Genomic DNA, 16,851 nt, shown 5'->3' on the forward strand with positions numbered 1-16,851 from the left:
CAAAATGTTCCTCTAATATCTCCAATTTTCCTGAACAGCTCTCTGGTCTTTCCTTTTCTGTTATCTTCCTCTATTTCTTTGCATTGTTCATTTAAGAAGGCCCTCTTGTCTCTCCTTGCTATTCTTTGGAAGTCTGCATTCAATTTTCTGTAACTTTCCCTATCTCCCTTGCATTTTGTTTCCCTTCTCCTCTCTGCTATTTCTAAGGCCTCGTTGGACAGCCACTTTGCTTTCTTGCATTTCCTTTTCTTTGGGAGGGTTTTCGTTGCTGCCTCCTGGACAATGTTACGAGCCTCTATCCAAAGTTCTTCAGGCACTCTGTCCACCAAATCTAGTTCCTTAACTCTGTTCTTTACTTCCACTGTGTATTCATAAGGGATTTGGTTTAGATTATACCTGAGTGGCCCAGTGGTTTTTCCTACTCTCTTCAGTCTAAGCTTGAATTTTGCTATGAGAAGCTGATGATCAGAACCGCAGTCAGCTCCAGGTCTTGTTTTTGCTGACTGTATAGAGCTTCTCCATCTTTGGCTGCAGAGAATATAATCAATCTGATTTCGATATTGCCCATCTGGTGATTTCCATGTATAGAGTCGCCTCTTGTGTTGTTGGAAAAGAGTGTTTGTGATGACCAGCTTATTCTCTTGACAAAACTCTATTAGCCTTTGTCCTGCTTCGTTCTGAACTCCAAGGCCAAACTTCCCTGTTGTTCCTTTTATCTCTTGACTCCCTACCTTAGCATTCCAGTCCCCCAGAATGAGAAGAACATCTTTCTTTGGTGTCAGTTCTAGAAGGTGTTGTAAATCTTCATAGAATTGTTCAATTTCAGTCTCCTCAGCAATGCTGGTTGGTGCATAAACTTGGATTATTGTGATGTTGAATGGTCTGCCTTGGATTCGTATTGACATCATTCTATCATTTTTGAGATTGTATCCCATTACAGCTTTTCCCACTCTTTTGTTGACTATGAGGGCTACTCCATTCCTTCTACAGGATTCTTGCCCACAGTAGTAGATATGATAATCATCTGAGCTGAATTCGCCCATTCCTGTCCATTTTAGTTCGCTGATGCCCAGGATGTCGATGTTTATTCTTGCCATCTCCTGTTTGACCACCTCCAGCTTCCCAACGTTCATAGATCTTACATTCCAGGTTCCTATGCAGTATTTTTCTTTACAGCATTGGACTTTCCTTTCACTTCCAGGCACGTCCACAGCTGAGCGTCCTTTCGGCTTTGGCCCAACCACTTCATTAGCTCTGGAGCTACTTGTACTTGTCCTCCACTCTTCCTCAGTAGCATGTTGGACGCCTTCCGACCTGAGGGGCCCATCTTCCAGCGTCATATCTTTTAGCCTTTTGTTTCTGATCATGGGGTGTTCTTGGCAAAGATACTGGAGTGGCTTGCCATTTCCTACTCCAGGTGGATTGCGTTTAGTCGGAACTCTCCACTATGTCCTGTCCGTCTTGGGTGTCCCTGCACGGCATAGCCCATAGCTTCTCTGAGTTACTCAAGCCCCTTCGCCACGACAAGGCAGCAATCCATGAAGGGAGTCGCGGAGGTACCTGTCAACTTTCAAGGCTGGAGGGGAGTTTGGCGGCTAGCGATTTCATCGACTCTGCCAGCAGCCGTGCTCGTGGGAAATGACCTGGCTGAACATGTGAAACGGGTGCTAGTGATTACACGTTCACAAGCCACCACGGGGACAGTTCAGGGGGGTAATGATGAGCCCGAGACGGAAGCAGAGGGGAGTTCAGAAGCTGTGGTGGAAACCTTAACCACAGACAGCAGATTTGGACAAGAGCAAAAGGCAGACGCCACTCTCCAAAAGTGTTTTGAACAGGTGACTGACGCCCAGCTAACACCTGAAACCCCAGTGAGATTTCTGGAGAAAAAGGGGATTTTATATAGAGAGACCCTGAGGAATATCTCAAAAGGGGGAGATGGGATCAGAAGTCAGCTGGTGGTACCTGAAAAGTATCGCCCCATGATCTTACAAAGGGGGCACTCTGACATGTTTGCTGCACACTTAGGGGTGAACAAAACACAGCAGAGAATCACACAGAATTTTTACTGGCCTGACATAGGGAAGCAGATCAGGGAGTTCTGTAAACAATGTGATGTGTGTCAAAGGCAGGGGAATAGCCGCGACAGGACCAAAGCAAAGTTGTGCCCTTTGCCTGTGATTGACACTCCGTTCAAATGCATAGGGGTGGATATTGTGGGACCTTTGCCCAAGGCCACAAAGAGGGGGAACAGGTTCATTCTCACCATTGTGGACCATGCCACGAGGTACCCTGAAGCCATACCCTTGACTAACATTGAAACTAACACAGTGGCAGATGCCTTGGTGGGGTATATGTCCAGGATGGGATTTGCCTCAGAAATAATCACAGATTTGGGAGCATCATTTACATCGAAGCTCATGAAGCGCTTATGGCAAATCTGTGGAATTAAGCACAAGGAAACCACTGCCTATCAACCTGAAAGTAATGGGTTAACGGAGAAGTTCAATGGGACTCTAATGCGCATGATTAGGGCTTACTTGGCAGAGAATCCAAACAATTGGGACCAGAAGCTGCAATCCCTTTTGTTTGCTTATCGATCAGTGCCACAAGCCAGTACCGGGTTCAGTCCATTTGAACTTTTATTTGGGAGAAGGGTGAAAGGGCCCCGTGATTTGATCAAGCAGGATTGGGAGCAGATCACCCAGGATGACCCACAAGACGTTGTGACATATATAGACTCTTTGAGGAAGGACCTAAAGAGAAACCTAGAGCTAGCAGCAGAGACCCTGCAAGCTCAAAAGGTCAGAAAGAAAGCTTGGGATGACCAGGAAGGCAGGGAGAGGCACTTTAACCCAGGGGAGGGAGTGCTTTGGCCTAGGTCCTGTAAAGAGAGCAAGTGTCAGCTGGGTAGCCCAGAAATAAAATACTTGGGTCACATGGTAGGGGGAGAAGTGATAAAACCCCTAGAGGCCAAAATAGAAGCAGTTCGTGATTGGCCCAGACCCAACACCAAGAAAAAAGTCAAATCATTTCTTGGGTTGGTGGGCTACTACAGAAAGTTCATCCCGAGGTTTAGCGAGATTGCGGCTCCGCTGACCGATCTGACGAGGAAGAAGACTGATGACTGCATCCCGTGGACCAGCGACTGTGAGGAGGCGTTCCAGAGGTTGAAGCAGGCGCTCATCAACTATCCAGTGCTGCGTGCTCCAGACTTCGACCGGGAGTTCATCGTCTACACCGATGCGTCTAACAGCGGGGTAGGAGCAGTTCTGTGCCAGGAGGATGAGAATGGTGACCAGCATCCAGTGTCCTACCTGAGTAGGAAACTTCAAAAAGGTGAGAGACATTTGGCAACCGTGGAGAAGGAGTGTTTGGCCATAGTCTACGCGATCCAGAAGGCCAAGCCTTACATCTGGGGAAGACATTTTGTTCTGTGCACTGACCATTCACCACTGCAATGGTTAAAGACAATGAAAACCCACAATAGCAAACTTATGAGGTGGGCTTTAAACCTACAGGACTATGACTTTGAAGTGAAGGTGGTCAGAGGGTCAGTGAACTGTGTTGCTGACGCCTTGTCAAGAAGACCTGAAGAATGAAGACGGCGAAAGAAACATGGACTATGTATATATATTGATGACAAAAAGTTAAATGTACCTGTTTTTTGAACTTGGTTTGTATGAATAAAGGTAAATTGATGTAATGTATATGGTAAATGTTTAAATGCCTAATTGCTATGGTTAACTTAGAATGTAAGTATAAGTAAGTATGATATGGTATGTATAACTGTTGTTGTGTGTTTTATCCAGGTTGTTTTTTTGGGAAAAAGCACCTTAGCTTTCCCCCTACAAAACAACTTATAAAGAGGGGAGGTGTTACATACAGCACTGATGTTACCTGTCTGTCATGGGTTTGGAGGGAAAGTTCCAGCCTATGGGGAGTGGAAGGCGGGACATCAGGAGGAGGGGCTGTACTGTATATATATGTGATGCGTGTGTGGAGAAGTTTAGACGCTGGGATGTGAAGAAGCAGCAGCTGGGAAGAAGAAGCTGGTGTGGGAGTCTGTGTGTCAGACAGGGTACTACTGTGTGTCAGTCAGTACCAACCTGATAGGTTCAGGTGTCTGTTGGTTAGCCAGAACTGATAGGTTCAGGGTCTGTGCTTCAAGTTAAGTGTTCTGTGTGAACCAAACTGTGTGTATGTATGAGTGAAACTAAGCCACGTTACTATATCTTATTCACCTGATCATTTTATTTTCCCTGTGTGTTGTTTTAAATAAACCTTATTCTTTTATTGGTTAAAAATCCATCCCTGGTCTGTGTGACTTCTTACAGGGAATGGTTGGTGGCAGCTTAGTTAACTGTGGCAGATCCCAGTAGGTCTGGGTTTGTCACAAGGTGTTCCCCTTTGCTTGTCAGAATAATAAGCCAGGATTATTTTCTTTTCTTATATCCTAATTCTGGCTTGGTAGGAGAACAAGTCATGGATGCCAGTTTGGGTTTAAAATGGAACAACCCATGACTTCCTGGTTTATTAAACTCTTTCTGCTGGCAGAATGAGGAAAGTAGGATTCATTAAGCTGGGTACACTAAAGCTCGTCAACTGGGTCATTAGCTGATGACATGATTTCTATCAGATTCCAATTTAAATTATCTACAGTGCAATCCTGTACATATCTATTCTATTTAATTCAGTAGAGCTTATTTCCAGGTAAGTGGTATAGAACTGCTGGCTAAGCCAGTGGTTCTTATCCTTGGGTAATCCAGGTATTCTTGGACTGCAATTCCCAGAAGCCTTCACCACCAGCTGTGCTGGTTGGGGCTTCTGGGAGTTGCAGTCCAAGAACACCTGGGTTACCCAAGGTTAAGAACCACTGGGCTAAGCTACTTAAAAATACAAATAATGTAGTGACTGAAGAGAAATGTTGGCTAGGTTTTGTATATTAAATATGTAGCCCATTGTTATGTACATTAAAATGGTAGTGGTACAAAATAATGTAGAATAACTCAGCAATGTATTTTATTTGAATTTAGATTCAGGAGCGATGGTTAGAAGATAATCTTACTTTAAGAAAAAGAAATGAAGATCTAAAAGAAGTGGAAGATAGCATAAACCGATACTTGAAGGAGATGGGAGAAATGAAGGTCCCACAACTGAAAAAGTACTAAGTGATTTCTGTTTTAAAAGAATTTCCTAAATGCAAAGCATCAAGTCTCCCTTATTTACATACTGACTTACTCAGCATCAGCTAGTGGTCCACAGATATTTGCATATTTATCACATCTTGATAGAGGAATCGCTTGTGGGCCAAGCTATTTTTATTCTTCCTTCATTACATGAACTCTTATTCTACTTCTGTACATGTAACAGCCATCCTCATGGCTACGTTATCAGCACTTTCAGCTCTTGTCAGAGAGATGCATCTGGGTAGCCCAAAATAGGATATGAAAGCATTTGTCTTTTGCACAGAAGATCCGGTATTCAAATGTCTGCTACCTCTGCTGCTGAAATGTATATTTATTATGGCTAGTAGCCACTGGTGGATAAGGACCCTGCTAATCCCTTTTAATACTCTTCCAAAACACTTGCCAGTCACCTTCTCACCTTGCTTGCCATTGGGTGGGACAGGATATCAAGCTGCATGACCACTGTAAAAGAAGTCATTTGTTGTCTGCTTTAGAACTGACTTTCCTGAGCATTAAAGAGCCGCTGGGCTGCAACGTTAACCATTACAGTCTTACAGTACCACTGTGTATGTTGCACATGAAACATTTTTCCTCATATATTGCAGGGACTTGTGAACTAAGTTATTTCGCAGAGACTTGGTTCAAAACATATTTGCTGAAACACAAATGCCATCAAGTTCAGTAGGCTTCATAATTATGCTTAGAAAGGAATGCCGGCTAGATATTGTATAAGATATTAAGTCCTTTAATAAGACTATTGAAATACAACAAATCTCTGAGCAATTGTGGTATCTGAGCTGTGTTTACAAAGAGCCAGTATGTTTTCTCATGGACGTTCTAAAGTGCTGCACTAGACTCAGCAGTACTAAACTGGGAATAATGAAATTAGCAGCTTTGAACCATAAATAGACTGATTAGACTTTTTAGCAATTGTTTGGGTTGCAAAAGGCTGAATTGAGCGTATGGTGTGGTCCATCTTGTTCCTTCTGCCATGCATTGTTTTTCTCATTTTAAATAAATTGTGGTAGCATAATTGTTGCATGACTCAGCTGTGCTTCTGTTGCCTTAGAGACCTTGGTTTTCATAAGCTTAGTTAAGATATCATAGAAACAATTGGTTTATTATGATGAGGTGTTTGGAAGCATTACATCAATATGTTTGAATAAAGAGACTGCTGGAGAGGCTTCCAGCTGTCACTCACACTTCTGGTGTCTGGGCTAGTGACTAGCCTTGTACAAGCCATATTTACTGTAGTTTTTCCTATAAAGTATTTGTCTCTCCCCAAACACTTCATTTCAGAGGTGAGAATAATTTCTGAAACTGCAGATAACACATCTGTACAGGTGTTTGTGCACACACCGGTACATATATTCACACATGCAGATATATAATTTTTTTAATGCCTTGTTTGTGTATAAAACAATACAGTTTCTTATTTTCCCTTTATTTTTCCTTTTTTTTCTGTCATGATTGCACATTTGATATTTGACTAGGGACTCATTTCCTTTCCTCCTTATTGAGGGTTGGAAAGATACTGTTTATTTTAAAAAAATTTATTTAAAATATGTTTACCCAGCCTTTCTCCTATCATCTTCATTGATAATTTACTTAAATGGAAATAATAGTGCTGTAACTGTTTTTGTTTATACTACCAAATTATTTATTTCATATGTCTTTTGATCATAATTGTCTGCACCTTATCAGGTATAATAAAGGTGTTCATTAACGTCTATTTGACAGAGACCGAGAGCATTTAGAGGGAAAAATAGAAGAGCTGAAAAGAAACCACAGCTTAGCACTTGGACGACAGCGTGGGTTTGAAGAAGAGATCCTTAGATTTAAGAGAGAGTTGAGAGATTCGCAGTTTAAAGATGCAGAAGAGAAATACAGAGAAATGATGATAATAATGAGAACAACAGAACTGGCAAACAAAGATCTTGATATTTACTATAAAGCATTGGATCAGTGAGTATATGTATTAACATTTTATCCAGTGAAGAATTTTGTAGAAGTTCAAATTTGAAGGGATTTTGGAGAATGCAATAAAATGAAGAATGTGGGATAAAAATAACTTTCCATGTCCCGTTGGTAACTGAAATAGTACACCTTGGGTTAGGTTATTGAAACCTACTCCCATTTTTCCCAGGTAAATCCAGTGAACTAATAGAAGAGAAAATATGTCTTCCAGGTGTCATAATCGGGGGTGGAAGTAGAATCCAGTGACAAAATCACTTTGCCCTAAATCCAATAGCTAGTCCCAATTAGAGGTGACCCATTGAATTGGTTGCTGAGTCATAAAACAACACATGTGATAGATTCAATGGATCTTCTTATTTGGGATTAGCAGTTGGATTTAGTCCCCCATGTCCAGTTGTATTTAGCTCAATTTTGGGTCAGTTGGCACATATGAACAATTGGGTTTCAGGTATTTGGATCTTAAACATCATCTGTACTGTTCCATCTCATAGGCGGTTCATGATCAAAGTGGCATTCATCTCCCCCTTCCTAAACTTTAGGGGTGAGTCCCTGTCCCCCCCCCCCCAGTTTCCCAGGGTCTACCTTCCCTATCATTAAATAAGGAAAACCTTGAAATGCTGCTTGGTTCTCATTAATAAAAGGCAGGTTCTTCTAGTGTCTACAGTATTTTGTATGTGCAACTTTGGTATTCTGCCTCTGAACCCCTGTAAATTTCACCTTTGAAGAAAGCAAACCCGTCTAGATTTGTACCTCCTTATCCCCTATAATCATATATCTTCAACCCTGCCTATTATCTGACTTACACAGTTTAAGGCTATGCCCACCCAGGGCAATATGGCAAACAGGTGTTGGTGGCAATAATTCTAACCGAGCAAAATGTGGATATTATCATTTAAAAGTAGAGAACTTCCTAGATCAGGGGTCCTCAACCCCCGGTCTGTGGCCCTGTGCTAGTGTGTGGGCTTCCCAGGACTGGGCCGCAGAGACAGATCCAAGGTTTTCTAGGTATACTCAGAAGTAGCTTACCATTCTAGGATACTCTGTGACTGCAGTTAGTCCAAAGCTACCCAGGTCCCAGGAGACATAAATTCCTGATCCTCTCGCTCTGCAGCCAGGTATCCAACACACTGAGCTATTCAGCCAGCTGGAGAAAATATGTTACACGTGGAGTTTCATTCCCTCATTATGACCAGGAATGGGAAAGTTGAGGCATTCTGCATGCAGAGCCAGTGTAGGAAAGCTGTAGGAAAGCAGGATTACCTTCCCGTCCAGGCCTAGTATATGATCCTATAAAACATTGTCAGTGAGTACCAGTTGATAATGTCCACTTAGATCTGCTGCCATTTGGGACTACTTTGCTCTTGTACTATCATTTCATGACTAGTGGGCCTCAGCCATTTTCATACATCTCAAGCAGGCCAGGCAGGTAGAAAGTTTAATAACCTCTTTAAAATCAAGGTCAAAGATTGATCCCCATAACTTCTTCAAACAGTAAGTCATCTCATTGTTAATTGAAATGCATATGGATAGAAAACCATTGAAACGGAAAGAGATAGTGTTGTGAAGGGCTATGTGTGGAAATAATTTTATCTTCACCTTTCTTTTTAAAGAACACATTTTTATTACTATGATAAAAGGCAAATTTGGTTTGCTTTTTTGCATTCTTATCTGATGCACCCAAATATGCATCTCTTCACCCGCAAAAATAACCATGACTCAACACTTTAAATATGTTTGATGTTATCAGATGGAGAGCTGCTATGAGAGCCTTCACTATGAGGAAAGTTATGACTAAATGCAACTATGAAAGCAGCATTTCTTGGTATAGTGGAGAAGACGTTCCATACAAAATCATCATTTTCCATTTTATCTCTGCCCCTTTGCCCCTGTAGTGTCAGTGTTTGTATATATATTTATTTGTTTAGTATCATTTGTAGGCTGCCTTTCTCCTCATGAGGGGACTGTTGCAAAAGAGAATGTGAGTAGATGAATTCCAAGGCTTGCTGTTTCCTGAAATGTTCAAAGTGTTCTAATGCAAAGGCCTTATAATTTGTGTCTTCTAGTGTCTTAACTTTTGACGCTTCCTAAACATACCTGTTCAAACATACCTTAAAGATCTTGTCCAATTCAGTATGAGTAGTACTTGTATCCAGTAAAACTGGTAACCCTTCATCATACCAAGCCCTGTTTGATCGTGGTCTTAACTACTGGCAAATGTTCCAGATTTGTTGTCCATGATGGCTAAAGGCAGTTTACAAAATAATAAGATTCTGTGAATAAAAAAGTCTAATCTGTGGAGTAGAAGCACAGGTTATGTTAACATGTTTTAAAGATGGTGCTTATGAGTAGCCCTGTGAATCCTCTCCTTATTGGAAATTGGTTTCTTAAATATGAGAGGATATTGTTGCAAATTTAGAGTACAGAGAAAGTGAACCCAGACTGAAAGAGTTTAATTTGCTGGTCAGCACTCATGTCCCTGGTTTTCTCTTTCGTCTTCCTTAGAGCAATCATGACATTTCATAGCATGAAAATGGAAGAAATCAACAAAATAATTCGTGACCTTTGGCGGAGCACCTATAGAGGACAAGGTACCCATTCTCCATGTGTTTATGTGAATGCATAAATAAAGCTCCCAATTTGAAGAGACCCTTGTCCAGCAGGCCAAGGCGAAGAGGCAGTCCCAAAAGCAGCAAAATCAGGGAGGTGGACAGGGGACAGATTGGATTTGTCTTCATTGTGGAAGGGACTGTCACTCTCGAATTGGCCTTTTCAGCCACACGAGACATTGTTCCAAGTCCTCCATACAGAGCATGTTACCATAGTCTCTCAAGACTGAAGGATGCCTCCACACAAATAAAGCTATCAGTTCACCATGTTTTTTGTGGAATTTCCAAACAGTCCTGTTCGAAGAACTGGAATTCTAAGAAAGGCTTCTTCAGTTAGGATCTCCTACCTGTAGTAAGCAGGATGGCTTTATCTGCTTTCACCACCTTGCTTATGCTGCCCAGTGTATTCTTCACTATGCATTCACATATTGTGGTGATTTTGGTCATTTATATCATTAGAAGTGGTATGTAGTCAGGGCTCCACATGTACTACAAGTATTCTCGTAGTACTTTCCATAGGGTTCAACATTCTGAAAGTTTCAGTCCAAGCCCTGTGAGATTCATGTATACAGTACATACATACAAAAAAAATTCAAATGGAAGCTTCCTTGTCACAGAACTCCTTCTCTTTTCTTTTTTAGCAGAGCATAATAGCCTTGCATGCATGAAAGCTCACGAACAGCATGAATTTATTACGGGCAAATCTGTTGAGTGTTTAGATATAATGTGTCATACTTTGTCCCGATAGATGGGCTCCGCATGATACTTAGATCATTAGAAGCCTTGACAGATCTATTGCTTTTCAACTGCATTTTTTTGCCTCCACAGATATTGAATACATAGAAATTCGGTCTGATGCAGATGAGAATGTCTCTGCTTCTGACAAGAGGAGGAATTATAATTACAGAGTAGTAATGATAAAAGGAGACACTGCTCTAGATATGAGGGGCCGATGCAGTGCTGGTCAAAAGGTAGGTAACTACACTTTGCTTTGGTCCCAGTAGCAACCCATGTATGGCCTGTAGCCTCCTAAGACCATTCAGGAACATATTTATTTATTTAAAATATTTTTATCCTACCTTTCTTCTTAAAAAGAACTCAAGGCAACTTAGATTCCTAAGACCATTTTTGAAGTTGTGACGAGGTTCGTCTTTGGCCGGGGGGGGTTGGGTAGTAAAGGCGGGAAACAAGCGTGGAGGCGAGTTCGAGTCTTGAGAAATAACAACTTTATTAGCATGAACACTTAATTCCACGGGATCGAACGGATCCTTCAAAACGTCATCGGTTAACAGGGCATACTTCTTCGGTCTAACCACTGGCTGGCACATCTCTTCATCTACCAAGGGGCCGGGCCAAACCGCTCGCGATCCGTCAGGGGTCTTAAAGGTGCACTCCTGACGGCGCAGATGGTCCCACAGCAGGGGTGGCGGGCCCAATCCCCCTCCGGGGGTTTCTGCTGGAACTCTGGGCCCGGGCGGATAACCCTCCGTCCCCCACCATGGTAGCCCACCGGGAAGACCGAAACCCTCCATTCCAGGGGTTCGTAAGTCCTACCGCGACCGCTAGTTATAGGAGGCTCAGGCAGCAGACCTCCTCCTCCCGGTAAGCTTTGGGCACCTGGGGTCCCGTCCGCTAAGCTCTTGGCATCCTTTAACCAATCTGTCTGCACTCCTCTCGTGGTGCATCTGCCCAGCTCTCCTTCTCCCAGCCAACTAAACTCCCGCGCAAAATCTCCTTCCCCTTTCACCTCCTCCCACATGATCAAGTCCATCTCGGCTCCGCCCTCATCCACCAAGCACACTTCGGTAGGCCTTCTCTGTAGTTCTTCCTCACTCTCTATTTCTACCAGTATCCCTTCTGTACAGCCACTCGCGTCTTTCGGGCTTTCTTCTTCTGGGGACGGCACACTGGGTCCCACTCCTTCACACGCCCCCCTCTCTGAGTGGGCCGTCCTCCAGGGAAGGTTCTCCTTTTCCCCTTCCTGTCGAGAGAAATAGTCGGCATTAGAGTGTGCCTTCCCCTTCCTATACTGTACCTGAAACGAGAATGGTTGTAAACTAAGATACCATCTGGTTAGGCGGGCGTTGGTATCCTTCATGCGATTAAGCCACTGCAAGGGCGCATGGTCTGTCACTAGTATGAATGGAGCCCCTAACAAATAATACCTTAGGGCGTGTACTGCCCACTTCACCGCCAAGGCTTCTTTCTCGATTGTCGCATACTTTTGTTCCCGATTACTCAACTTCTTACTTAAGTACATTACCGGGTATTCCACCCCATCTCTCCTTTGAGACAACACCGCGCCAATTCCCCTGTCAGAGGCATCTGTTTGTACCCAGAAAGGTAAGTTGAAGTCCGGAGCATACCTAGAAGGTAATGTTGCCAAGATCTCCTTAAGCTGTCTGAATGAGTGCTGTTCTGCTATACCCCATATAATGCCTTTCCCCTTCCGTTTCCGCGTCAAATCCGTGAGAGGAGCTGCCACCTCCGCAAAATTGGGCACAAATTGTCTGTAGTATCCGGCTAGCCCCAAAAATTGTTGGACCTCTTTCTTAGTTTTGGGTACCGTCCACGATACAACTTTGTCTACTTTATCGGACACCGGTTGTATCTTGCCACCTTCCACCTGAAACCCTAAGAATTGTACCCCTCTCCGGGCGATCTTGCACTTATCAGGATTCACTTTCAGCCCTGCCTTCTCAATCTCCCCGAGCACCCTTTTTATGTGTTCCAGATGTTCTTCCCAAGACTTACTATAGATCAAGATATCATCGATGTAGGCCCCCGCGAAATCCCTAACCGGGGCTAAAACTTGATCCATCAGCCTTTGGAACGTTGCGGCGGCGCCATGCAACCCGAATGGCATTTTTTTGAACTGGTACAATCCCTGGGGTGTCACAAAGGATGTTTTCTCCTTGTCTTCCTCTCTTAAAGGTATCTGCCAATAACCTTTAGTAAGGTCAAGCGAGGTCAGATAGACTGACCCGCCCAATTTTTCCAATAGGTCATCCACTCGGGGCATGGGGTAAGCGTCAAATTTGGAAACTTCGTTCAATTGTCTAAAATCTACACATAGACGCATCTTCCCGTCAGCCTTTGGCACCATCACCGGGTAGCTACGCCACGGGCTCCGTGAGGGTTCTATAATGCCCAGCTGCAACATTTCCTCAACCTCCCTACTGATAGCCTCTCTAAGGTGGTACGGCCAGGTTCTGTTCCCTGATCTCGTCACAACCCCTGCTGGAGTGTGTATCTCATGTTGTATCAGCTGAGTTTCACCTGGTACCCCTGAAAACAAATGCTGGAATTCGCTCTCTAGCTGCAATAAGTCTTGTTGTTGTGCCGCAGGTAAGGTCTCATCTATAGGTAACCGGCCCTCTATCCGTCCCCAAGAATCAACTTCTGGCCCAAACTCCTGCTCCTCCACTTCCCCCCACAACGCCTCTCTTTCTTTCCACTCCTTAAGGAGGTTGACGTGGAAGATACCTTTCTTCTTAGTCTTGTCTGGCATATATATTTCATAGTCGACATCTCCTACTTTCTGTACCACCTCATACGGGCCTTGCCAAGTCGCGAACAACTTGGCTTGTTCAGAAGGCATCAACAACAAAACCTTTTGCCCTGGTACGAACTCCCGCACTTTCACTCTTTGATCGTATCTCCTCTTTTGCCCGGCTTGGGCCTGGCCAAGGTTGGTCTTGGCCAGTCCCGCTGCTGTTCTTAGATGCTCCCTCATTTCGATCACTTGTTGAATAGTTATCCGCGCGTCGTCTGGACCTTCCTCCCACCTCTCTTTTACCAGGTCCAGAATACCTCTGGGGTTCCACCCATACATTAGTTCGAACGGAGAAAATCCTGTAGAGGACTGTGGTACCTCCCTTATGGCAAACATTAAGGGTGCCACTAACAAGTGCCATCGTCGGGGTTTTTCCATGACCAATTTCCGCAACATGCCCTTCAGGGTCTTGTTGAAACGTTCCACCAAGCCGTTGCTCTGAGGATGATACACGGCGGTGTGAATGGGTTTCACCTCTAGGAGGCGCCACAATTCCTTTAAGGTTTGGCTCATGAAATTCGTGCCTTGGTCAGTAAGTATTTCCTTGGGGAATCCCAGCCTCGTGAATACCTGCATCAACTCCCGCGCTAGTACTTTGGCCGTGGTCGATCTCAGTGGGACCGCTTCAGGATATCGGGTGGCATAATCTATGATCACCAATATATGAGTGTGCCCCCCTTGTGACTTAAGCAGTGGTCCCACAATGTCTAATCCAATCCTTTGAAAGGGATGATCCATAAGAGGCAATGGGATTAACTCAGCCCCCGTGGGTGGCTTCCTTTGGGTTTTCTGACATTGTGGGCAGGTTGCACAATACTCTTTCACCCCCTTCCGCAATTCAGGCCACCAGAATCGCTGCTCTATCCTTGCCCTCATTTTTTCTTCTGCCAAATGTCCTGCCAAGGGAATATCATGAGCCAATTCCATAACTTTCGACCTCCATTTGGAAGGTACCACCAACCTTCTACTTGCATCCTCATGCACATAATACAACAGATTATTATCCATTTCCCACCCCCTTTGTCCTCTTACAATGGTTCCCGATGGCTGAGCCGCCAGCAGGGGCTCCCGCAGCGACGCGTCATCCTGCTGCATGGCTCTCACTTGCTCCCGCGACGTTCTCTGCAAAAAATCGGACTGATCCTTACTATCCTCCTCATCCCCTTGCAGCCCTTCCTTAACCGACCCCACATTGCGGGAGCCCACCCAGTCCCGACCAAGCAACATTTCACGCGTCAGTCCTGGAACGACCCCGATTTTCATGTGTCTCTCGTCGTCCCCTACTTTCACTGTAGCCCACATAGTTTGGTACTTTTTAAGGTCCCCATGGATGCATCGCACCGATAGTCCTCCATCCTTCTTATCGCCCGGCAGGTCCCTCACCAGGGTCGTCCCGCATCCCGTGTCTATGAGGGCTCTTTTTTTCATCCCATTCACCCAAGCGTCTATTTCCCATCGTTCCGAGGTCGGTCCCTTAGTTTCCACCGCGCGCGTTAATCGCCCCACCCACGAACAATCAATCCCGGGGCAATTCCTTTTCACGTGGCCCGGAACCCCACAGGAATAACAGACGATCCTCCCCTCTTTGTTGTCCTTCCCTACCACTCCCGGGGTGTAGAGGGGTCGTCCGTCCTTGCCCTCTTTCCAGCCCGTGCCCGGCGCGTAAATCCTTTGATCAACTGTAATAGGCCGGACAGGCTTGGGTGCGAACGGCTCGAAACCTTTCCCGCGCGCTCTAGCCGATCCGCTCATCTCCGTGCCCGCCTTCGCAGTAAGGTTGGAAGTTGAAAGCGAAACTTCTCCTCCTCGTGGTCGCTGCCTCTCCGCCCAGGGGGCGGTCACTTCCTTGTTCGCTTCTTCCGTGTTGCTGAAGTCCTCCAGCAGCGTAATCGCCCTCTCTAGCGTTTTGGGATTATTCTTCTGCACCCAGTTTTTTGCGCTGGTTCCTAAGGACTGTACGAGCTGTTCAAGCACAACCGCATCCACTAGCTTTTCACCATCGTTTTCGGCTGGTTTCAACCACCTCATCGCATTAGCTCTCATTCTCTGTGCAACCGTACGCGGGTGGGTTCCTGGTTTCCACTTCAACTCCCTCAGTCTCTTTCTATAAGTTTCCTCCGTTAGGTTCAAGGTGCTCAAAATAGCATTTTTCACTGCGTCATACCGCGTCGCCTCCTGCACTCCCAAGGTATCAACCACCTCCTGCAACAGGCCGGTGAGACATGGTATGAGCACCAGAGTCCACTGGTCTCGTGGCCACCCTGCAGCCGTGGCCACCCTCTCAAACGTGTGCAGGTACGCCTCAGGGTCATCCGTGGCGGTCATCTTCTGTATTCGGATCGGAGCCGGTCCCGCCACTAGGCTGCCCCTTACGCTAGCCAGATTCCTGCCGCCCCTCTCCTCTTCGCTCCCTCTCCCGCGCATCTGCCGGGCCATCAAGATTTGCTGCTCAGTCAGGTTTTCTATAAGTCGGGTTTGTCTCTCCATTGCTTCTCGCAACCGGTCCACCTCTTGGTTTCCCGCCAATTCCGTCCCCCCGGCCCCACGTTGGGCGCCACTGTGACGAGGTTCGTCTTTGGCCGGGGGGGGTTGGGTAGTAAAGGCGGGAAACAAGCGTGGAGGCGAGTTCGAGTCTTGAGAAATAACAACTTTATTAGCATGAACACTTAATTCCACGGGATCGAACGGATCCTTCAAAACGTCATCGGTTAACAGGGCATACTTCTTCGGTCTAACCACTGGCTGGCACATCTCTTCATCTACCAAGGGGCCGGGCCAAACCGCTCGCGATCCGTCAGGGGTCTTAAAGGTGCACTCCTGACGGCGCAGATGGTCCCACAGCAGGGGTGGCGGGCCCAATCCCCCTCCGGGGGTTTCTGCTGGAACTCTGGGCCCGGGCGGATAACCCTCCGTCCCCCACCATGGTAGCCCACCGGGAAGACCGAAACCCTCCATTCCAGGGGTTCGTAAGTCCTACCGCGACCGCTAGTTATAGGAGGCTCAGGCAGCAGACCTCCTCCTCCCGGTAAGCTTTGGGCACCTGGGGTCCCGTCCGCTAAGCTCTTGGCATCCTTTAACCAATCTGTCTGCACTCCTCTCGTGGTGCATCTGCCCAGCTCTCCTTCTCCCAGCCAACTAAACTCCCGTGCAAAATCTCCTTCCCCTTTCACCTCCTCCCACATGATCAAGTCCATCTCGGCTCCGCCCTCATCCACCAAGCACACTTCGGTAGGCCTTCTCTGTAGTTCTTCCTCACTCTCTATTTCTACCAGTATCCCTTCTGTACAGCCACTCGCGTCTTTCGGGCTTTCTTCTTCTGGGGACGGCACACTGGGTCCCACTCCTTCACAGAAGTCATAAGAACATAAGGAAGAGCCCTGCTGGATCAGGCCAAGGGCCCATCTAGTCCAGCTTCCTGTATCTCACAGGGGCCCCACCAGATGCCTCTGGGAGTACACTAGACAACTAGATACCTGTCTCCTGATACCCCTCCCCTGCCTCTGGCATTTTGAAGTCCCCACAC

General features: G+C 45.7%; 2 protein-coding genes across 3 annotated transcripts in view; one reads left to right on the forward strand and one right to left on the reverse strand.

The window, feature by feature from the left end:
* RAD50 (RAD50 double strand break repair protein) overlaps positions 1 to 16,851 on the forward strand; it is a 77,497-nt gene that overhangs the window by 51,281 nt on the left and 9,365 nt on the right. For both annotated transcript variants that reach the window (XM_072990187.2, XM_072990188.2), the window contains exons 21-24: positions 5,037 to 5,164; positions 6,930 to 7,154; positions 9,669 to 9,754; positions 10,601 to 10,743. In XM_072990187.2, coding sequence (XP_072846288.2) covers positions 5,037 to 5,164; positions 6,930 to 7,154; positions 9,669 to 9,754; positions 10,601 to 10,743 — 582 coding nt within the window. The remainder of the gene's footprint in view (positions 1 to 5,036; positions 5,165 to 6,929; positions 7,155 to 9,668; positions 9,755 to 10,600; positions 10,744 to 16,851) is intronic.
* On the reverse strand, positions 10,976 to 15,453 carry LOC144586837 (uncharacterized). The gene is made up of 2 exons (XM_078385756.1): positions 14,361 to 15,453; positions 10,976 to 11,753 (listed from the first exon to the last, which is right to left on the reverse strand). Exons 1-2 carry the CDS (start codon positions 15,369 to 15,371, stop codon positions 11,109 to 11,111), a joined length of 1,656 nt encoding a protein of 551 aa, XP_078241882.1. The 5' UTR covers positions 15,372 to 15,453; the 3' UTR covers positions 10,976 to 11,108.

Source organism: Pogona vitticeps, chromosome 2, assembly GCF_051106095.1.
Source record: "Pogona vitticeps strain Pit_001003342236 chromosome 2, PviZW2.1, whole genome shotgun sequence".
Classification (NCBI taxonomy): domain Eukaryota; kingdom Metazoa; phylum Chordata; class Lepidosauria; order Squamata; family Agamidae; genus Pogona; species Pogona vitticeps.